The sequence below is a fragment of the Anoplopoma fimbria genome, chromosome 15 (assembly GCF_027596085.1).
Source record: "Anoplopoma fimbria isolate UVic2021 breed Golden Eagle Sablefish chromosome 15, Afim_UVic_2022, whole genome shotgun sequence".
Lineage (NCBI taxonomy): Eukaryota > Metazoa > Chordata > Actinopteri > Perciformes > Anoplopomatidae > Anoplopoma > Anoplopoma fimbria.
In genome coordinates, this window is record NC_072463.1 from 17239731 (window position 1) to 17263433 (window position 23703).

Below are 23703 nucleotides of genomic sequence, written 5' to 3' on the forward strand. Positions count from 1 at the left end.
GAGCAAACAGTGGGGGTTTTCTTAAGTAATGTGTCCCATTTAATCCTTAAAGCATCATTTACACTTAATATAAATGAACCATAGTAAAGAAAAACACATTTAAAAAAAAAACTTCTATCTACTTTTATACTTTATAAAAGGGCTGTTTCAGTAAATATTAAAGTGGTTTTTTTTGGGAAAAATAACTTTAGTTTTTCTTACCCCGAAACTTTTATCTAGACATTCTCTTTAAACGTTATATGACATCAGGAGCACTTCAACATGTGCAAAGAACTTTTTTTTTTTTAAAACGGAAGTAAACTCGCACCACGTGTTCTCTGTGTTTACCAGCAGGGACTTCTGGGAAGCGGCGCTCATGGTAACCAATGTAAACAACCTCCTCCTCCTCCTCCTCCTCCTCCTCCTCCTCCTCTTCCTCTTCCTCCTCCGTCTCGGCTCTGGAGTAGCGCCATAGCGGATACAAATGGCAGCCTTGGCTCGCAGCGGTGGGCAGTATTATGAGCAGATAGCATCGATCCAACAAGCCATGCACACACGGTGAGCGCACTCTTTGTTTTGTGAATGGGACGTGGCCTGGTGGAGACGAGCGTGACGTCCCCTTAAAGCTAGTGCTCCGGCTGTGTGGATGGAGTTAGCATTAGCCAGTCTGTGCATCAACAATAACACGAGCATGCACTGTTAGCTGGTGTGATGGGACACACCGTATTCACATGTCAACATCAGCACAAATTATGAATGGGCGTCAGGTAGTAATAACACGTGACAGTCCAATGACTTGTGTGTGTGTGTGTGTGTGTGTGTGTGTGTGTGTGTGTGTGTGTGTGTGTGTGTGTGTGCAGGGAGAGACGGAGGCTGGACCTGGAGAGGGATCTGTTTGCTTACTCCAGATCAGATAACAGAATGTAAGTGATGCTCATTTACTGTTTATCAATACATATATTGTTATTGTTTTTATAGCCTTGACTTGCCTTGTTCTTATTATATTATTATGTTATAAACTGAAATTATACTCACCGATATGAATGCACCTTAATTGGAGTGTCTTTATTTATGATGCAATCTCACTCATGGTGCCAGTACATCTTGATGAGTTTTCTGCCTGATACACAAAGTAATATATATATATATATATTATATTATATTTGTGTCGGTATTTTATTAAAAATGTATTTTTCAAATTTACCATATATATATATATATATACAGTACCAGTCAAAAGTTTGGACACACCTTCTCATTCAACTACTTTGAAGAATCTAAAATATAAAACATATTCTGGTTTGTTGAGCATTTGTTTGTTTACCACATAATTCCATATGTGTTCCTTCATAGTTTGGATGTCTTCAATATTAATCTACAATGTAGAAAAAAATAAAAAATAAAGAAAAACCATTGAATGAGAAGGTGTGTCCAAACTTTTGACTGGTGCTGTATGTTACATAGGTATACATTCTGTAATATCTGTATAGACGCATAGTCATGCCTGTAGCTTCATTTGAAACAGGCACTGGCATTTGTGTTAATCTGCATTGTTATGAACAATATCACCATAGTTGTGTGTAAGTGTGTGTGTGTGTGTGCTTACAAGCACATTGCACCTTTTGGATGTAAACTGAACAGCCTGTTTTCATTGTAAATTGATTCTCATAAATAATAATGTGCCAGGTCAAAACAGCTGATAAGAGAGTTGAGAATGAGATTTAAATTTAAAACATATTGTGCTTAACCTTTTTACTCTGAAAAGTCTAGCTCTCATTTTTTGACAATGTTCCAAGATAATATTTCTTTCTGGAATAATAGTTCTCCACTGCCTTCAGCTCACAGATAAAGCGTTCCAAACTGCGCAGTTATCTCAAGGAAATCTGTGACAGGGAAGCACGAGCAAAAATGAGAAACCTTGAGCTTCTGAGAGATGTGGAGTGCATAGAAATTAGCATGAAGGAATATAGTCCTGACCATGGTCCCCTGCAACAACAAAAGGTATAACACACACACACACACAAGAAGACAGAACACACACACACACACACACACACACACACACACACACACACACACACACACACACAAGAAGACAGAACACACACACACACACACAATTTTATTTGTTCATGGGAGTAGCTTTTCTCATTTTGGAGTTTTATTAAAAGCAATCTGAACAAACACCCTGCCTAAAAGGGTTATCCAGGTTTTTCCAGACAATTGTACTTTTCTTCAAAATATTTTATTACATTTAATTGTTTTTTTGAATGTGAATCTGTGTGATTTAAAAAAAAAAGTGTACACAGTAAACTCACAGACCTACAATATAATATACATTTTCAAGCGATGTATATTCATTTTTATAGCATGTGATGGATACGCATTTGCCTTAATGCCGTGCTGTAATTTAACAGAGTGTAGTAATATTTGCTTGCAATTGCTTGATGTGACAATAGTAAACACTCAAACTGTGCAATTTATCACGACAAGCAAATGAACGAGGGGGGAAACAATGAGCCAGTCAGATTATCACTTAAAACTCAACGACAGTGCTTGACAGCTTAATATCAAATTAACAAAATTGGCTAATTATGACTCGCTGAGTTAATTGCCCAATATAGAGACTCTGAAGTGCTCCAGAGGTTTAGTCATTCTCTCCCCTCAAGCAGTTGGTTTATTTCCTCTTGATGCTTTATGAGTCCGACATGTTTGTTGTTATTTTGGTTGTCCTGTTGCTCGTTGTTTCCATTGAATAAAGTCAACCTGATTTTATTGCGGTTGAAACGTTTTTGGTGCAATGAAAAACATAAATTCTCAAAATGGACAGTGAGTTAAGGGAACGGTCACATGCACATGCACATGCTGAGGTGCGTACATTTATGACAATTTAATTTTAATCTTTGTTAGCATTGCTCGTACAAAACATTTAAAAACGAGTGGACAAATGAGAATTCATGAAAGCTGCCTCTTTTAAATGGTCTGCCGCTGTAAACCGTCATTGTTTTGATGAAAGGGTCTGGCATGTTTGAGCTAATCCGAGTGCCCTTCAAATGGCCATTAGGTTTTTTTAATTGGAGTTGGGATTAAGGCAGTAAGTTAGTCTGTGGCCGGTCAGATAAATGTTAAAGGGTGTCAGCAGCCACACAGAGGACGCTCACTTGGGAAAACCCGTTTTTTGATTGACTGATGCTTGACGCTGTCACCTTTGCTTTCATACCCTCTGCTTTTACACCACATGCAGATAATATTCTACAACACTATCACAGCATTATAACAGACAATTCTCAATGTTTGCATGAAGACTGGGTTGGCCTGTCACACGTCAGTTAAATGTTATGACTATCATCTTTCTGTCACTCTTCTGCTCTTATCTTACTCTTATCTCTGTATCATTCTGTCTTTACATCTCTTACAGGCTGACGTTTTCAAAAAGATTTCAAGATTTATGGAAGCAAAGAAGAATATGGAAAGAGGGCTCGATGCAGCAAAGGTAATGCTAATGTCTTTAACATAAACTATAAGTATGGTCATAAGAATAGCATTCTTGTTTCGACGTAACATATTTGTACATCATGTACTTTACATGTGTCAAATCTTCTATGTATTGTATGACCTGTGTTGTGGATGTGTGTATTTTTACACATATTTTAGATGGTTGAAAAATAGCACTTGCCTTTTTTTTTTAAATGTTAGATCCTTCTTTTTTTGACATGTTTACAAGGTTTATGCAAATCTCAGTTCTATCAAGCTGTGTTTCCAGGTTTAGACTAACAAAGGCAAGCAGACATTATGCCTGGTAAATCTGTAGAGGAGTCTACATTTAAACTGTGTATCTGTAATAGCACAGGTGTCTAATCCTAGCTGGTGCATCTGTACAAGCGATGTAGTTCAAGTCCATAGCTGCTTTCTCCCTTCACTTAAAGCAGTTAAAGCTCTTTTAGATGAAATGTCTAAGACATCTCATAATAACTTGGAGCATGCTGTCTAGAGCAGTCACTTGTAACTGTGTGCAAAACCCCCGTCAGCCTGTCGATATTGTAATGAGCAAAATGGTACCGTCACTCCATTATGCATACAAGCCATTGGCTGGCAGTGTGCATGTCCCTCAGGCTGCAGCATTCATTAAGGGAAGCTTACCGGGCTGAAAGCTGGAGACAGATGATAACGGGATATGATTTTCATATTTAATACATTCCTTGGAAGAGCACACGCGTGCCGCAGATTGATAGAAGAATCAATTGCTACTTTAGTGAAACACTTTCTACTTTGCCCTGCAGCTACCGATGGAATCACTCAGCCAAGAAATTAACTTTTCCTCCTTTTTTTTTTTTTTTTTTTTTTTTTTTTTTTTTTTTACCTACTTTGTGGATCTGCTGGGCAGGCTGCATGGTTTACAGTGAATGTTATTAAGCAGCTAACTGTTTGGTATTTAAGACGCTTATCAGAAAAGAAACAGAAGCCATGCTTTTTGTTATTATGTTTGGAGGGAGGCTTTTTGCTTCACTCCCCCCCCCCCCCCTCCCCCCCCCCTTGGTGACATTGCAGACATGAATCAAAACTTGTCTGAAGGATTTCTAATAAGATGAAAAGTTAAAACACTGATCCTGAGACATTCTTCTGAAATATGTATTGAAAAGAATTCAGACCTTGGCCCAACTAAGATACACTCATTCAAATTTGTAGTTAATATAGTTAACATACTTGAGTTGAATTTCTTTCATAAAAGGCTTATTCGACCTCAGCAAGAAATTGAAGGTCTTTGAAGAATTGCATTTATTTACAAATATTACTAAACGAGGTAATGGGAATTGCGTTGCCAAAAAATGATATATTAAATAGATTTTTTTTTTTACCATTTTTGCAGGATGAAGCTGTGTATAGACAGCATCGGGACGGCTCCCTTTCTCACCCAGCAAGGGATCTTGTACAACCACCAGCGGTAATTTTTATGGGCCACCAGACCTCCAGAGGGTCTGACGCAGAAGCTGGCACCACAAGTGTACACTCACACCAAGCATTGCATCGTTCACCCAATCGCAGCATGCACTCCGGCGAACGTCTACCAAGTGGCCTTTTGAAAGACTTCAGAGTTGGCGGAGAGGATGCCGCCAGCAACCGAGCACATTTATCAGATGACATTTCAGGCTCAAACGATTCCCCCGACGGCTGTAATTTGAGTGACAAACATGAAAGAACGATGGCGGCGCTCCCATCTGTTCCGTCCATTTGTGCCTTAACAGCCGCAGCTGGCAATGCGCCTTTTGGAAGCGATGATGAACAAGAACCTTCACCTCTGGTGACCTTGACGCGGCCTGAGAGGAGTCCGTCTACCAGCAGCAGTAGACTGATGAAGGCTGAGAATTCCCCTGCACAACACACTGACTCGAGAGAGGTGGCTCATCAGCCCCCCATAATGGAAGTCGGAAAGAGAGGTCTCAGCCATTTCATGCCTCAAGCCACTTTTGGAAAAGAAGCTCAAGATATACCAGGTTTGCATTTTCTATTCCTCTTTTATTACCTTTTAATATCTTTTTACCGCCTTCACTTACATTTTTAATGTTTCAACATTCAGGTAGATGCGGGAGCGTCAGCCCACCAAGCTCCGATGTGCTGTTCTCAGAGAGCAGTGCTAGTGACCTGTCCATTTCCCTGACACAATCTGAGCTGGAAGAGGATCCACCAGAGGGCGTGGCACCTGAGAGGAAGGCCGCTTCTGGAGGGAGCGATGATCACAATCGGCACAATCCTGAATCATCCCTCCACTCTGACGGGTCCACGAACACACCACAGTTAATCTGTGAATCCCCAGCTTCAATGGTGACATTGGAAAGGTACAGTATGTTTGACTTCTGCCCATTGTTGTCTGGAAGGGGAAGTGGAAGAAAAACACCAACATTTTGCTTTATGGCAACACTTCTTAAAAGGTGCACAATGCAGTGTGCGTTTTCTTTCTCTCACACCCCTAAGATTTAAGGCTAAGCAAGCTGAGGAAGGAGAATGTTCTGCACAGCCACGCTGAACCACAGAGGGCTGTTAGTGATAGGAGCAGGTGAAGACACCGTGCAGTCATTGCCACCATCACATCAGAGGCTGACAGAGGGGATTGTGGGAGTCACGGTCCATGCCGCCATGCTCTCTGTGGCTCAGCGGCAGCTGCGGTGGTGGCAGTGATGCATCTTATGGGGAGAGCTCAGGACCTGTCACCAACAATATTGCCATAATCCAAGATAATGCTGTAACAGAGCAATTTTCTGCTTGAGAGACCTCAGGAAGTCCCCAGTGGAGGAGGAAATTTGTGGCACCATAGAGTGTTCTGGAGGGTGGGCATGTGGACAGCACTTACAGCCACAAATCCTTAGCGTGATGATGGCCTCTGAGTTGAAGGATAATTTTGGATGGGGTTAGAGCCACAGAAAATCCTGTGTGAATGTTTGTGCACAGAGCTTCTGCATTTCCCCCACAATATACAGTATTTTATGAGCAGGACCTCTTATGGTCTTGAAAAAGCAGAGAAAACATTATTTAAGTATATTTTTTTTCTTTACCATATTCTCAGGGACAGTCCCTTATTTGTTTGTGTTGTTATTGTCCATTATTTACATTATGCTTGTTTACAAATAAGCATTGTTCTTTTTTCGATGAAGTACCCAGTTGCACTGATGCTCACAATAATGCTGTTCAAAACAAACACAATATTTCCAATATTTACATATATATACAATATTTTCTAGTGTGTTGTTAAGACATGACCAAAAGTGTTTTTTTAAATATTTTCTCCTCCGCGGGTTTAGCATGTTCATGACATGCGTCTCTGTGTGGTCTACTATACTGTTTATATTGTGACCTCAAGAGGAGCTGCAGTTAGCCTGCACCGGGGAGACGGCGGTGGGGGCTGCAGCTTTCATTGTTAACACGGAGGCCTTCTGTGTACGAGGAGAAAAAACAGAGGCTTTGATGTAAAGCTCAGAGAGCATCCAGGCTCTATCCTCTCCCTTTCTTTCTCCCTCTCTTTCTCTTAAGGTTAGAGTTTATATCGCTCCCTCCATTCAGCTCACAGTCAGGAAAAACAAGCCTGGGCAATTCATTAGATTATCCCATTATATTTCCCCTCCAGCATGGCTGGGGTGAGTGAGGGTACATGACTGAAATTTTTTTTTCTTCCAGACTCATCATAATGGCTTCACTGTGTCCTGCTCTCAAATATGTCGTCCCTGAACTGCAGGATGGTTCTGCCTCATTGGTGACAGCACGACCATACAATTTAAATTGAGTTCTTTAAAAAAAAAAAAGAAAAAAAAAAAACCAGTTCAAGTCTAATGATTGAATGTAAGATGTATAGTCTTGAAAATTATTTAAACGTTTTGCAATGTCATGAGGGCAGTACTTTAAATTTTTTATTACATTTTTTTTTTTTACAAAGATTCCTCAGTAGGTTTCTCTGGTTTAATCTAGTCCCTGTGAAGCTATTGCACACTGCCACACAGAACTCCGTCAACTGTGTGCTCACGGTGTTGTGGGACATATCCCAAATATATCCCTGCACTCAAAGTGTTTCTGACTTGTGGTACATTTTTTCCATTCCTTTGTGTAATGTTTGCCGTCTGTGCCAGCAAGGTGAGATCCTTCTGACACCAATCACTCAACAATGAGACCATTCCGTGTGGTAAATCACACCGGAGCCAGTACTGTATGCTGCAGAGCAATATCGCTGCAGAGAGGCTGACCCCTTCCTCCTAGCTAACAATACGCCCCTGATGATGTCGACGCGCGGACAACAGCAGCATCTAAAGTGAGGTTGGGGACCTTGACATGAAAGCTGGCGACAACACAATGAGAGAGAGTGCGGTTTTGCAGAAAAACACAAACTAATTCACTTTCTCCCTCTCTAAAGGTCTCTTTTTGAAGAGCGTTGACAAATAAAGTGGAACGAGAAAGATGACTATTTCAAGGCCCACGCTGACGATAAGGGAGAGAGAGAGAGAGAGAGAGAGAGAAAAAAAAAAGATGGAGCTTTTGCCTATGCTACTTCAGCCACACTGAAGAGGACTTAGCACAGACGGATTGCACACTACAGAATGTCATGGATATTATTCAAGCTGCCAGCTTAATCAGGATGTTACCAGGAAACAACCTGCAAAAAAGAGGGAGCAATTGTTTGCTGACCCCTAACCCAGGAGCCCATTACAGATTGTCATAAATTCTTTTTGGCCCCTTTTATGTAGGGGGGCTCAGGATCTCTCGGCTTGGGGTTTCATGGGAGAATTCAATGAGGGCCACCCAGAGCTTAATGCGCAAGAAAGAGATGGATTCCCAATATCCACATGCATTAGGCATCCATTTCTCATTTTGCAGCCTCACACAGGACCAGATTAAAGTGTAAATCTCTCACCAAAAGAAATCATTTTGAGGCCCCCTTTTTTTTTTTGGAACCTTTTTTTTCCTTTTAATGTGAGATGATGAGGTTGTTACATGGTTGATAATATTTTCGATTTTTTTATTTGTATAATCATATTACATATTTATGATGAAGTTTAGTCCGCCATTAAAAGCTCATTTAAAGATTTACTTCATCAGCAGGCAGCTAATTCTACAAGCTCTAGTTTTGAATGCCAGATTTTAAAGGCTCTGTTTTGTGGCGGTACCATTCTAATGATCAGATTCTTCCAGCAATTTCCCTTGAGGACTGTACCTCAAAGGAAATTGCCTGGAAAAACACATCACTGTATTTCAGATCAAATTGAATCCGCTTTTTTTTTTACTACAAATAGTAGGCCAATCGATCACATGGCCTCCATTCGTATTTCTTTTTCACCACATTAATGGGTAATATGTATTTAGTCTCTCCCAGGAAGGATTCTTTAATCTGCTGGACAACGTCGAAGGACGACTCCATGGCGAACGGACCAGAGTGTACACGGATTCTTCGATTGATGGGAGACAACTCGATAGAATTATCAGGTACACTCCTCCTGTCTTTCCTCCAACTTTACAATCTTATCTCTCCCCCTCTAAACGAAATGCTGTGTATATTTATTTAACGGCCATGGAGCAGTTTGTGCAGACGGGGAAAACATATTATCCTTCTGCCAAGGGCTCTCACTTTAGATGAAGTGTCATCACCAACATGCACACGTCTTTATTTCTGAGGGGTTTTCAAACACATGGGATTGTTATAGTAACCGCCCTGTTGAATTGTTATTGGGAGTCAGGGAGATGGAGGACGGAGAATGTGTTTCATTAGACCGGGCTTATTTTTCATAAGCCTTTTATATTTCATAGCATGATTAATTTAGCATAATTGGAGTTCTTGTCGTAAAGTACGGATAAATGTCTGGAAAATGAAAGCTCCTCTTTCCCTTTTTTTAAACCCATTTTACATTAATCCCCTTCTATGCAAACAAGAGTGTTGTAAATGATGTCAACAAAATCTTCACTGGTGAAGAGGGTGGCCATCTTGTGTCATGACCCTCAGCCTAATGTTTAGTCTGGCTGTGATATTATGTGAGCAAATGTGCGTGTGCATCGGTGTGTATGATCATACTCGTATACTGTGTGTGTGTGTGTGTGTGAAGTGTTAGCAGCTGTTGGATGTACTCCATGTGCTCCTGACCCGCGGGCTGAGCCCAGGGCTCCATGGCAATAGCTGACTGCTCTCTGTATATTGGACAGCCTTTGTAACGGTGGAGCGGGCTTGAATGACGAGGACCTTGAAGCATGTGGAGCAGTCATCCTTCATGAGCTTCAGAGGTTGTCATGGAGCACGGCAAAGGGCTGTCTGCTAACACAGGATCTAGTGAGAGCTCACCAGTTCAGCACTGAGCCTAATGAAATAAGGTAAGGCCTTCTGGTTTCTCTGTGAACCCAACACCAATGACTGATGTCAGTGGGTTTTTTTTTTGTTTTCATGGATTTTCTTTTTCAGCTTTATGACATCACATTGTGAACGTAAATCACTAGTTTGGTTTTTCACTTTGAGACAAACTACAACCTCTGAGATGCGAGGATGAAATCAGTTCTGTGATCAAATATAGTTTTGTTTTGTGTAGACACCGACATTTCTAACTTATAATTAGTGCTATAATGGAGTAATTTAGGGCACAAAATATCAATGCACTGAAAGCTACAGGGTTCAATACACCTTTCTTTTCATAGAGACAGAGACCAGACTTACAGTAAAAGTGAATTCCATGTTTCAGACAAGATGTATATATATATATATATATATATATATATATATATATATATAGTTTGAACATTTTTATATATATTTTTTGGTAGCAGGAGAGGGCACGCACTCACAACAGTCACTGAGATATTGCACGCTAACATTCGATACAGTCTTCCCTGTCCACAAATGTAAAGGTCATCTTGGGGTGTCACCTTATGCTGTAACACCGCATGGGTGAATGTCATGAGTAAATTAAAATGCCCTATCTGTGACTTCCAGTCCTTTTGGATAATGAGTAGTTATACTCTGAGCCAAATCCATGCTCTGCTTCACTACTCTATTGATTTCACCGAGACCTTCCCTGCAACGCACTCGATCCAAAGAAACACATCTAGCAGACTCCCTCTCTTTTCTCTGGAGATGCCTGTTGGCTCTTTGACCTTTTTATCTAGTTTTAAACCAGGTGCTGTATTTCTGCGTGTCTATTCAGTGTTTAACAGGGAATTCATTAATGTTCTATATCTTCTGAAGTGTTAAGACGAGCTTCGTGAAAACAAAAAATTCCATGACAAATGTATTATAATCACGGTCAAATTTGTAAGCCGTCTCTATTTTCCTGCTAATAAAAACATCTCTCACTGTAAGGAGGTGTAATTGTAAGTTATTTACAGATATCCCACTGTGTATTCAGTGAGACAGCCTTCTCTTTCTCTCCCACCACCCCCACCCTCGCCACAGCGCCAGCCTCCCTCCCGATGCCGCTCGGCTGTGGGATCGCTGGTTCAAGCACGCCCTTCTGCTGAAGGAGCGCCGTGTCCTCAGCACTGAGCGCTTGGTCCAGCTGTTCACGCCGCTGCTGCTGGAGCGCCATGCCACCTACAGCCACCAGGTAGCGTTGGAGGCACGCACACTGCTGCGAAACACACAAACAGGAGGTCACACACTTGCATTTGCTTACACCCACACACACGCACATATGATTGAAGTGACATGCCTTCTTTTTTATTCTTCTTTTTTCTCTAGAAAAGGCTAGTGTTTTTGTTTCTTTGCATGTTTTTTTTCTTTTCTTAAAGAGAGCTGTAGTTGGTACTGAGTGCCCTCTTTGTGTCTGGTGTTTTTTGAAACCAAGCCCTGGCTGCCGACTCATCAGATTGCTCCACACGTTGACCCAGACAGAAGGGAAACCCTGACCCATGCGCTAATCGCAAATTACAGCCTCTGCTAGGCTTCTTTCATCTCACGTGGCGTATTCATGTGAGAAACACTTGCTTTTAATTTGGCATTAGCCAAAAGTATAGCCATCAACTGGGTCTGATTGAAAGAGGGAGCCATCGGGACCCTCTCAACAACAAGATTATTTTAGATTTCCTTCTCATTGACCTTGTGCAGATCATGCTCATTTAAACAAAGAAATAAATTGCAAATCATATTCCCACTTAAAACCCGAATATAATGCTTTTTCCCCCAGAAAGTGTACCATTCTATCTGCAGGAATGATCATATACACACATGCAGGTTTTTATGTTTATTTTTTTGCGGACTCATCTTGTGGGGGTTCTTATGGCTCGGAGATCTTGCTCCAGTGTCCCCGACGCAATGAGAGAGGCAAAGAGGGAGACTGTAGAGCTTCTTGAAAATATGAACTAACAAAAGGAAGAGAGGCACTGCCATCTACATCATTGTGTCCAAGTGCATCAGGAAGAGCCTGAGTGAAAATCTTTCTCTCCCCTTTATCTCTCTCACTCCATCTACTCCATCTATTTCTCTGTCCCTCCCTTTATTTCTCCTTCCCTCCCTTTATTTCTCTCTCTCGCTGCTCTCTGTCCCCCTTACACAACAGCTTACTTCCCTCACACAAGAGCAAACAGAAATTTCCATTCACGCAATGCCACACAGTCTGGCCACTCCGACAAATGGGAGCATGCAGCTCGCATGCACACACTCAAAGAGGTCCTTTGAATATTCAAGTGCTAACAGTTGCATTCATTGATATTTAAAATGCAGTGGGTCCGCGAGAGCCCTCAACCCACGGTACATTTGACTAAATCTAAAAAAAAAAACAGAACAAAAGACGGATATCGGGGACAAGGATCAAGACAGTTTTTATTGTGCCGCAACATCAAATACCAAGTGGCAAGCTCAGATTGGCATGTGTTTGCCTCTCTTCCCCTCCAGGAAAATGAAAGCATGTACATCGTCAATCTTCACTGCGACCTACTGATAACAACTTACAATGTACTTAAAGTTTGCCACTGTCGAAAATCCTCCTGATCATCCCCTCCCTATTAGTGCTCATTAAAAGTTGCAAATGGCCATCTGAGGCTGAGAGGCAGTCTTTGATCACGAAAGAGAGATGATGATGGCAGGATTTGATATGGGGGAGGGAAAAAGGAGAGAAAGGAAATCGGTGTGTGGCATCTCCCCTACTCCTCATCTCCCGGAACAGCTCCTCTTAATTGTGTATCCTCATCTCCCCAGAGATAAAAAAAAAAAGAGCTGGAGAGGGAGGAAGAGAGCAGTTTGTCTCAATTCACGCAGCCAAGAGGGGAGATATCTGGAACGTGTTGCACATTAACGCCAGGGTGATTGCATTCTTTAGGCGCTCCTCTAATCTCATGGATGAGAAGAGAGGGGAGAAGGGAAAAAAAAAAAAGTGTGATTGAGAGTGAGAGCGGGAGCAAATGTGTGCGAAATAATCTTTTTTTTGTTAAACGAGTGAGAGAATTTGAAGTTATTTTCTCTTGGCGTTTGAACACGCGCCGTGGCTGCACCTCTGTGCGAGCAGCCGTGGCCAAAGTAAATGACTTGCCTAATCGGCGAGAGTTCAATTTGACACTTCCTCCACAAAATGGGAACAATTAAGAGTGTGGTTTTAATTTGTGTCGCTCACAGGCCAAAGTGCTGCTGAGGACACTTGTGTCCCGGTCCAGTGAGGAGTGCCCCTCAGCGGAGGACGAGGGTGACTTGTCTTCTTCGTGTGGTCCTCCTTCCCTCCTGGCTGACGGGGATGTGAAGCCTGCCAGGCCGGTACAGAGGCAACAGATCCAAGGTTACTGAAGATTTTTAGCATTGAAATGGGCATGGGAGCATTCTAATTTGACTACAATATTTAAAAGCTGGGTTCTGGTTATTTGTTACGGAGGAATGGCTTCATTGTATAGCAGTGAAAAAGTAACTCCCCTCAGCGAGTGCTTTGTTACAGTTGCCAGTAGAATCGCACAAATGTCCAAAACATCCCACATTGTGTGTCTTTGCACAGTAAAATGAAACAAGACCATTTAACATGAACATTTTTTTTTTTGCGAACCACCTCTGCAGAGAACTAAAACTTTGCTTTTATGAAAGAAATCAATTTCACCATAGAGCTTTTTTATTAATCCCTCCCGGCCCAGTTTTCCTACAGGCTTCTATTCAGAGCTAAATAAAGACCCCCCCATTCCCATTGCTATCCCGAGACTCCCATCCTCCCTGCCACTGCTTCTCACTATGCGCTTCCCTTTCTTACAGAACTACAAAGTACTGAAGAGGACAGCCAGGACGAAAGCCCTGTGGAAAGTGTTCCTATTAGAGGTAAAAAGGCATCGCCGGTGCCCCAGCATTCACACTGTCCTTATGTTGTGGTTTGTTTTCTTCCTACTGCAGTGAATAATGGGGCTCTTTTACACAATGGCTGAGGCAGGATGATCAAGGTGAATCCAGGGTCAAAGTACCACCTGAAGAGCTGTGCTAGTTCTCTCTAATTATCTCCGAGAAAACACTAGCCATGTTTTCAGCCTGGTCTGAGGCATTCCGGCAAAGTTGATAATTCGCCGGCCCCGGTATAATGCGGTCGCTTTAATTGTCAGGACGCCGGGGTGGGAAGCGCCAGAGATCTGTCATCGGTTCTCATTATCTTCTAAACAATGCTCTGGAAAGGCTGGACTTGAAAATACTAGATGTGAAGGCATCCTGGAAGCAGTCGGTGTGCCCATCCCTAAGCCGTGCCTCTGAAATGTAAAGCAACCCTATATTACCCATGGCTATCCGATTTCCTACAGTGTGTTTCATGTGCCCGCATCCCTAAGGTGCACAGCCAGCAAAATGGGTCCAGTTTCCCATCGCTGCACTTAATCAAAAGGGCCGTCGCCATTAAAAAAGAAAACGTGACAAAAGACTTTGCAAGGGAAGGGGTTTGCTGTGGCGAGTGACATCAATGTCACAATCAAATACCATGACCTTGGAGCTTAGTAATTGCCAATGCATGCATGTCTTTAAACCTAGTGGGGTTTTGTTTTTAAGACTATATGTGATAGCAATGCCTGTATAACGTACTGTGGTTTAAATAGCACTGTAAATATCATATGATTTCTTAGAACATGATTAAAAGTGGGACTTTTATTATGAAGCCAAGTAAATCATAAATCAGGACTCACACAAGATCACAATTTTGCGCTCTCCTTTGATTTGGTATGTGTGTTTTTAGCAACATCATTGAAACAACAGCCCATTTATTATGTACAGCGCAGTCTCTTTGCTCCTCCCAAATATGATACCTACTTTAGTGTGCCGGAAAGTAATTATGAGTGTTTTTAAAACAGAAAATCAATGATTGCCTTCCTGGTAGGGGATGCTGAGATCATGTGAGATGCTGATTGCTGTCTCATGGAAACTGTTGCTACATACTGTAGGCTAGAATCAACAGCTTAGCTGATTGAGCACAGTGTTTTCCCCTCACTCCGTTCAGCAGTGAGACCAAAAAGACTCGGCTACTGAAGCGTGTTGTCTCATCAAACACAGAAACCTCTGAAAGTTGGAAACCTGGGTTTTGAGCAAATATTTGACAGTGACTTTTTTTTGTGTGTGTGTGTGTGTGTGTGTGTGTGTGTGTGTGTGTGTGTGTGTGTGTGTGTGTGTGTGTGTGTGTGTGTGTGTGTGTGTGTGTGTGTGTGTGTGTGTGTGTGTGTGTGTGTGTGTGTGTGTGTCCCTGAACAGAGACAAAAGCTTATCAGCTACTTAAACAATCAGCCATGCAGGAAAGGCTGCAGAGTTCTGAAGAGGAGGAGGAGGAGGACGATGGCCTCTCAGGTAAGGGATGTGGGCCACTCTACCAGGCAACTAGCGAGCAACGGGAGCCTAACCATCGGTCAACAATGGCCATATGTTCTCACATAAGGACACCACAGCAGGACCATATTGTTTGTTTTCATAGATGTAAGGTGAAAGCAATCAGTCCAGATTTTCTCCACCTTTTGTTTTGGCTCATAATCTAATGTTTAGCCATGACAGACTTTGACACGTAATATTGATATCAGTGTGCATATCAAGAGACACCCAGATTAATCTCTGCTCCTCATAAGCCTTACCATAAGTTTTTTATATTGATATGCATTGTATATTAGCTTGTGATGAGATGTCCAAATCAAATGGTTTTTTTTCTGGCCCTGTTTGCTCTTTTAAGGAATAAATCATGGCCATGAAGAGGACCTGGGGAGGGCCAAACGCTCCTCACATCAAGACCCTTACCCTCGGTAAGAACATTGTTATTATTCAACGGGCCACAGGAAATGGGCCACCAGACACCAAAGTGGTTGATGTACATTTGCATGGCCGCTCTCATAATTCCCTGTTCATTTCCATAAGATCAAGGGGGCGCCACCCATTAACTCGCTTACAAAGACAAAAGGCCCCTAAAGCCCCTCTCACTCACTGTTTTGCTGGCTTCAGCCGGGTTTTAGAAATCAAAAACAAAAACGGCCAGCACAGAAATAAATTGGAGTCATAATCTCACTGTCGTCGGGCTTGTCGTCAGAAGGCAAACAGATCATGTCAAGAAGAGAATCAGGGATGACTGTTTTGGAAGAAGGAGGCTCAAGTGTTGACAAGGACAAATGTCCTTTTTCATTTTTCACCCTCGAAAAGCATTTAGGCTTCTCAAATCAGAGCCCTAAGTGGCTTGGAAAAGAAGATCTAATGATAAATAGCTTGGTGGAAGCTAGCAACGCCGCGGCTACATTTGAATATCAACATGACTTCATCAAATCTGCAATTGCGTGTCGGGTCCTCGGAGCACCTCTTCACTGCGAACCCATTTGGGCTGTAGTAATGGCTGGGTAAACGTTATGAGGAATAATCTTCTCTGATTTCATGTGATTACTGGGCACCACGCTGACACAAGGGCTGAAGTCTGTATCTCCCTGGCCTGGCAAGCAGGCGCTCCCAGTCTGCCTATTAGCCTAGGGAAGGGCCTAATGGGCTGGCTCTATTGTGGCCCTCATAGCTGCTGATGTCTGCCACTGCCAGCCCCAGTGGCCACCCTCTTTAATAAACATGAGCCAATTTCAGCACCAGACCCTCTCAGGTGGTGCCTGTCCTGTTGTCATTAGTGCGCATGGAATGCCCGCACTATATATGATGAAACAAATTTTGCAGAACAAAAAACAAAAAAAAATTACAGAAACATAGAATGAGGTGAGCTGTGACGAGACACAAGTTGTGGACATAAGCAGAACTGGAGGTACAAGTAGCAATGCATGTCTGACGCTGTAGTCTCACTAGGGATAGGAAGGAAGCAGCGCCCAGAGCAACCAGTCACCATGACCACAATCCTTTCTTTGGTCATACAACTATTTCCTCCAATCTTGTCTTTGCTTCTCCCGGACGCTCAGATTTTAAGCATTCAACTTACCACAGTCACTCCTTCTTTCGCTTTATTGCTTTCTAGAGTGGTCTGGAAGCTCTGCACTTAAGCAGAAGCATAATACTGCAGCATGCTCTCTCTCTCTCTCTCTCTCGCTCTCTTTTTGCCCTTTCTTCATCTATTTGCCCCTCTTCCTCTCTGTCAGCCTGTGTTTTCCTCTGCCCCTACCCCGCCCCCCCACAGCCTACTTGTTAATTATTTGCTTTATTTTGTCAGCGAGCTGATGAGTGACATCAAAAGGAGGATGGAGCTGGACTCAAAATACAGAAAATGGCTTCCTCTCTGTTGTCTTAGACAATAATTATGATTTGCCAGTTAAGCCTGGACTACAGCACAGGGATTGTAGTTTAAAGCAGAGGCTTTGGTGCAAAAAATGCATTTATAGCCCTTTGTGAGGCTCCTCATTATGTGTGGGCCCGATTCATTAAGTAATTGGTTTGCAGTTGTTTACATGAGTATTAAGGCCTTCTATTCAGGGCCTTTGAGAGATACATTGTGCAAATGTTGCATGTTATGAATGCAGAATGAGAGGCGGGGGGCCAGTCCTATTGGCCAAACACTGCACTCGGCTGAAAAGCGAGAGAAAAGCACTGTGTGCTGCTTTGCATAGCAATGACTAGGGCCTTAATAAGCTTTACAGATTAAATACATGCAGTCTATACAAGATGCAAAGAGATACTCTTAACACATTTATATGTGCTCATTTCACTATTATGGCGTTGGAGAGAATTGAGGTCTTTCATATTCTTTATTTTCTCCCTCTCTTCCTTGCTCTCTCCCACACAGTGTTTTTCAGTCAGATACTTTCATAGAATGTGCTGTTTATTGTATTATAACTCGTGGGGAAGCGACTGATTTGTCCATTAGAAATCTTTTGCTGTCTTTGTGAGTGGCAAAGTAAAATCACTTTGTGGTTGAGTGGGGATGAAAGGAATAATGCACGAAGGAGTGAGTCTTAATAAGCAGCTGCACTCCATGTAAAGACCACTTGTTCCCCTTTGTATGCCAGTGCATGCCACTGCTTCCTCTCGTGCAAAGAATCATTGTGCTCCTTTCTACTGTAGGCATTTTCAGATGCCACTCCTTTCTTATTTTTCTCTTTTTCTCCTTTCTTTTTAATACCTTCATACACCGCCCCCACCTGTTTGAACACATGTGCACGGACACACACACACACATACAAAACGAAATCCTCCAACCATCAGCCGGTGTGATGATTGTTGTGCCTAGTGCCTGCTTGACAAAAAACCTTGACTCAACAATTAGTGGTTTACAGCTTTGCCTTGGACAACAGGATGTGCTCAAGCATTCAACCTCAAATCACTCAGAATGTCAAAATCAGAAGCTCTCTCTCTCTCTCTCTCTCTCTCTCTCTCTCTCTCTCTCTCTCTCTCTCTCTCTCTCTCTCTCGCACACAGACACAGGGAGCCAATGTGTGGATCTCTGACAGCTCACTGGGAGGAGGGTGGGAGGGGTGAGAGGGAAATGAGCTGAGAGAAAGGACCGGAGGGGAGGGGACGTAGAGAGAGAGAGCAGGAGATAGAGGGAGACAGAGAGACAGTCACGGACAAAGAGGTGGTGAAAGACGTATTCCTGGTCTGAAATCCATGAAAGGGTGACAACACAAGTAAACAATTTAACAGAAAATATCACTTGGCAGCCATAGGTGGCAGCATTAAGTCTGCACATCTGAAAATGTTATTCTTTTGGAGAATAGTACTGACTACATATTTTTTTTTTCTTTTTTTTTTTTACATTAGAAAACAAATGAGTTGATCTTGTTGAGTTTAGACCAAATAAGAAGACAGGGGTTATAGAGAAAGGGAGCATTTAGAGCTCCCAACCAGAGGAGGTCACTGTCCTACATAAGCTACCTCAAACCAGTAAAGATTGCTCTATTAAAAAAATATGTTGGCTTTAAAACACTTTCTGTGCTTTATCTTAATGCTCTGGATTCAATTAAGCTTTTTCATTTACTTACTCTCAAGTTGTCTGTAGCAGGACAAAAGATGGACATAATCATACATTGTTATATCTGGCAATTTACTAGAATGTCATTTCTAAGGAGATTTTGTTGGTTTGCTCTTTATACTAACTTGATCATATTATTTCCTTTACACTCTTTAGATGCAGATGTGTGTGGGTGTCGGACAAGCCGATCAATGTTAGTCTAGTAGTTCTCTTGAATACCTATGTTGAATAGACTTATTGTAAGTCGCTTTGGATAAAAGCGTCTGCTAAATGACTGTAATGTAATGTAATGTAATGTCTACCCTCAAATGGGTTACGATGCATGACCGAAATGTAACATGAGATGATCGGTCCTTCAGCCACCCCTCTGCACTGGCCGTCTCCACTAGACTGCCACCAGTCAGGAGGAGAGCAGGGACTGTGTTCAAATCATTGGCCCCAGTGCCTCTTCCTCTGAGTTGCAGTACTCACTCATTGCCAGCAGAGAGCACTCACACGTTAGAGAGTGCCCACTCACCGTGCACCCACTGTTGCCTCTCACTGTTTGCCCCCACTGAGCGCTACATCCTGCTACCATTCAGGCCTGTTAAGAGTACATCTAAACGGAGCCTAAACAATGTTTCTGCGGGGTCATAGCTGGGATGGGAGTAGGAGTTGATGGGAATGATGAGGTGATGGGTCTCCCTTTGCCTTTAGACAAGCACCGCTGCGCAAAAGTGCTATTGTGCTATTAGCATTTGTGTGTGGGTGGCAGGAGCTTATAAAAAAAATAAAAAAAAACAGGGTAAATAAAAGCAGTTTTCTCGCTATCTGCGTGTGCAATGTAGTATTAAATGCTTGGTAAGCATTATTTCCTCTGTCAGTCCTCACATTCCCTAATGTGCCTGTAGGAATACAAGTCAGTTAGTCCAAGAAACACAGACTAGTCCTGCTTGCAAATCACTTTAGACTGCATTAAAGGACAGAGTTTTCTGTATGAAGATGTCTGTGTCCATGTGATAATTTCTGTCAATGTATAACTACAACACTGGACACATTCTTTCTTAGAGTAAACACTTTTCAGATGTGTGATTGCAGCCTGTTATAAGTCTAAATCTGCTACTTTAACTGCAGTACATGAAAATGTTTTGAACAGCACCTTGTTAAGGCCTTGACACATTTCAAACCAGTAATCTCTACAGACCACTCTTGTATTTGTCCGAAATTTTCAGGAGTAGTTTGTGTTTATTTGTTCCACAGGAGATATATCTTGAGATATCGCAAACCTAGCACATTTTCACAAAGAACAAAAATCGAGTGTGCTACACAGGATCTAAAAATGTAGAGCATAGTCTCAAAAGGACTTTAAATTTACATCAGATCATCTTGGATTTCTGTAGCAATCATTGTGTTATTCTTAAAGGAATATGTCTCTTTTTTACTGTTCTTGAACAGCTGTGCATCTGTTTTTGCAAACAATGTACCTAAGATATGTGGTAACATGATTGTCCTAGTTTGTATTGGTGTAATTAGTATTTGCCCATTGTTTTCCAACTGCATTACTAACCTGCATAACTTATATGTAAATTCAGGGGCTTTAACTCAGCCCATAGAAAACCACTGTGGTGCAAACTGACAAAACAAGAGGGAGGTTTGATTAAGGCAATACACAGACATCAAGCTCCAGTTCTGTGGTGTGTATGAAACCCATCATTCAATTTTAAAGGTCGCTGTGGACTGTTAAAACGCGAGATAAACAACAATATGAATTGTAAAGGCCGGGGAAGGAGAATGAGCGAGGAATCGGGAGGGAAAAAAGAGGACATTACAATAGCTGTAATTTGCATCATTTTACCAGTGTACCTGTCTACCAGAGCTTGTAAAACAGTGGCCAGCCCAGTCTTACATATTCAGATCATTTGCCTCAATTAAGGGAAACTCAGCAGAAGATGAACCGGCATAAATGTTTATGGAAACGGAATATTAGATTGGTGGGGTCAGATCCAGCCTGGGCTCTCTATGGTAATAGCCCTGTCTTGAAATCAGCCCTATCCCTCACTGAAGTGGAACAGCTGATAGGCCATTCCCATCCCTGTGGGGAGTGTGTGTGGGGGGGGAGTTCAAGAAAAGAAAAGCCCAATTTACTCTCCGTAACAGCTATTATTGTGGCAAAGGAGAGGAAGTAATCGTGTAGATTATTGCTGAATTTTTGCCCGCTGTAGGGTCTGGTGGAGATCTGTTGCCTAACAGTTGTAAATGGATGCAGTGGTTTAGTTGTGCCTCAGCGTTTGTTCTTTATCTCCTATTCACTTTAAAAAGCTGAATGTTGATAGCAGGAGGATTACTTTTTTGTATTTCCATAGATATATATATATATTCCCCACTTTACTATACACCCTCAGCCTGTTCCATAATCTTTCAACATATCATGATTTTTGAGAGACTTTTGACAGATTTTGATTTTATAATCACCTTCCAAAATCTTGCTTTTTAAGTTAGTACCAAAACAACTATGATTTTTATTTTCATTCATCTAAATACTTTTGTATATAGCCATCTGTCAGTCTAGTATGGTCAGTAGGAAATGATTCTGCCAAGTTAAAACCAGCTCACATTTTCTGTTCTTAAACATAACACAGTCAAGGGATAGCAATACCTACCATAATTTTGGACATATTTTGCCGAACAAAATCCTCTATTTTAACAAAACACTGTCAAATGCAAGCAGATAGGCTGATTGTCTGTCATTGTGTCTTTGCTCTCCATTTTTTGGCACTGCTTCATTTACTCAGCCTCTGCTTTGATTTGCTAGCATTTTAAGCAGCTGAGGTTCAACATGCTTTTCTGAACAGATGTAAGAATCATCCAAATGTCCTGATGGAAGTCCCATCAGCATATGAATATAAAGGTTATATTCTAATGATAATATGGGCTGTATGGTATATATTGCTTATAGTACCGAGCAATCTGTTTACAGTTAGGAATGGGAGTTGCTTCTTTTTTGTTTTTTCCTCGCATGCTGCTTTGAGTGGTGCAACACAGTAATATATAGTTTGGAAGATAGCAATTGGAACACGGCCAGAGTAATTTGCGCCTCATACTAAATGTACAGTCTCATGTGCCAAGACTTAGCGGAGGGAGAGAGGAGGAGTTGAGGGTGATTGAGAGTATGACAATCAAAGAGGTCATGGGTTTGAATTGATGCAGATGGAGGTACACACCACTCAACAGTTTTTTTTTCTTTTTTGCCAGAGCTCATCTGCTTAAAATACAGCATCCTTTTTTTTCTTCCTCTTCCCATTTCCAAGAAAAGAGTCAACACAGCTCTGATATAGAAGGTCCAAACAAATAAGCCATATGGATATGTATGCTAACCTGGGAGATGATGAGGCTATATTGTGGGGTTTTGAATGGGCTCTGTGATGATGTAAATTAAAGAGGAGGCCTTTAAAAGTGGAACAGGGGGCCTTATTGCATATGCATTGAGGTAGATCAAAGCCTTTTTCGGAGGTCACACATTTACATAGCGATATCACCAGAGCTATGGGAACCTGGCAACCCTGTCTTTTGGGACTGTTTTTGAATAAAGAGGGCCTTGTGGAAGTCCTTTGGCACAATTAGAACAGGAGTCAAGGAAGTTCCCTCTGCTGCACTGTCCGCCTGCCTTTTTTGCTTTTTTTGTTGTTGTTTTTTTGTTGTAAAATATTGTCTCTCTTTTTAAAAAAAAGAAAAAAGCCAAAGGTAATAAGTTTACAAGGCTAGTAACTGTCCTTGTGCTTCCAGGAAAGAGAAGACTGACTCAAAAGCTCATACTCCTCTACAGTCCAAAGGTGAGTACAGTCATTTCAATTGCATGTGGCATAAAAAATGTTATGCATGACACTTTTGTAAATTTTGAGCCAAGGGAGAACACTAAGTGTGTGATTACATTTATCTGTAAATGCAGTTTTGTCTTTTTGAGAATGTGTAAATGTACATAAATGACTGCCATCAGTATTTAAATCCTTTAATTGATAACTTAAGTCCTACTTTAGGACTGCTGTGTTACTGATAAAACATTTAACAGCAGGTGTACATAACCCCTGAAAGATTATTGCTTATTCTAATGGGGAGCAGTGCAAGTTCCATGGCAATTCAAAAAATATATATATATACATTCTTTTTTTTTATATATATATATATATATATATATATATATATATATATATATATATATATATATATATCGACATAGTGTCTAGAACCAGCGGAGGCAGATTGTAGTTGATCACTGGTGTTGAATAGCATCTCAGTTTCTCTCACTTCACTGCTCTATAGATTGAATAGACTCAGACTTCTTGTGACCTGAGTCAAATAAAAATAAATAAAAATGGCAGACCTCTGAAGACGGCTTGAGCAGTTGAATCTCAATGTATGAGTGCTACACTCTCATCTGTATTTACAGAACAGGACATAGATTAAACACATATTATCAGACTCTATTAAAGATTTTCATTGTGTAATAAAACTCAAGGTAAGATTTAGCTTCAGTGCCTTCATCCTGGAATGCTTATAAAGAAGGCTCAGAATTACCTGGAGAAAGAGAGTGTGCAGACGAGGTAAAAGGTTGCACCTCATTTGAAGCTGGCAAAGGTAAACCTTCTGCTCTGATAATGTATTCTCCTGTTTCTTCCTCTTCACATTTTTGTATAGCTTTCTGGGGGGACTCGGATGACAGCGACTCGGAGATTGAAGCAGCCTTGCGTCCTCAACCTTTCATCACAAACATAGATGACATTGATGGCTTCTGTGACTGATGTTTTACCGCAGATGTTTTTTGAAATGAGCTACATTATTTAGCTGCATACTCTCAGGCAGTTTGGCTCGTAGTAATTCAACCCCTGACCATTATTTTAGTGGTCTGCATTGTAAATCATATGCACGCTGT

General features: G+C 41.6%; 1 protein-coding gene across 1 annotated transcript; it reads left to right on the top strand.

The window, feature by feature from the left end:
• The first annotated feature begins 448 nt into the window (after nt 1-448).
• Nucleotides 449-23703, top strand: kiz (kizuna centrosomal protein). Its single transcript, XM_054614311.1, has 15 exons — nt 449-537; nt 840-902; nt 1818-1980; nt 3398-3472; nt 4847-5471; nt 5555-5813; nt 8821-8940; nt 9652-9816; nt 10889-11039; nt 13043-13199; nt 13658-13720; nt 15122-15214; nt 15588-15657; nt 22560-22606; nt 23469-23703. Exons 1-15 carry the CDS (start codon nt 464-466, stop codon nt 23570-23572), a joined length of 2229 nt encoding a protein of 742 aa, XP_054470286.1. The 5' UTR covers nt 449-463; the 3' UTR covers nt 23573-23703.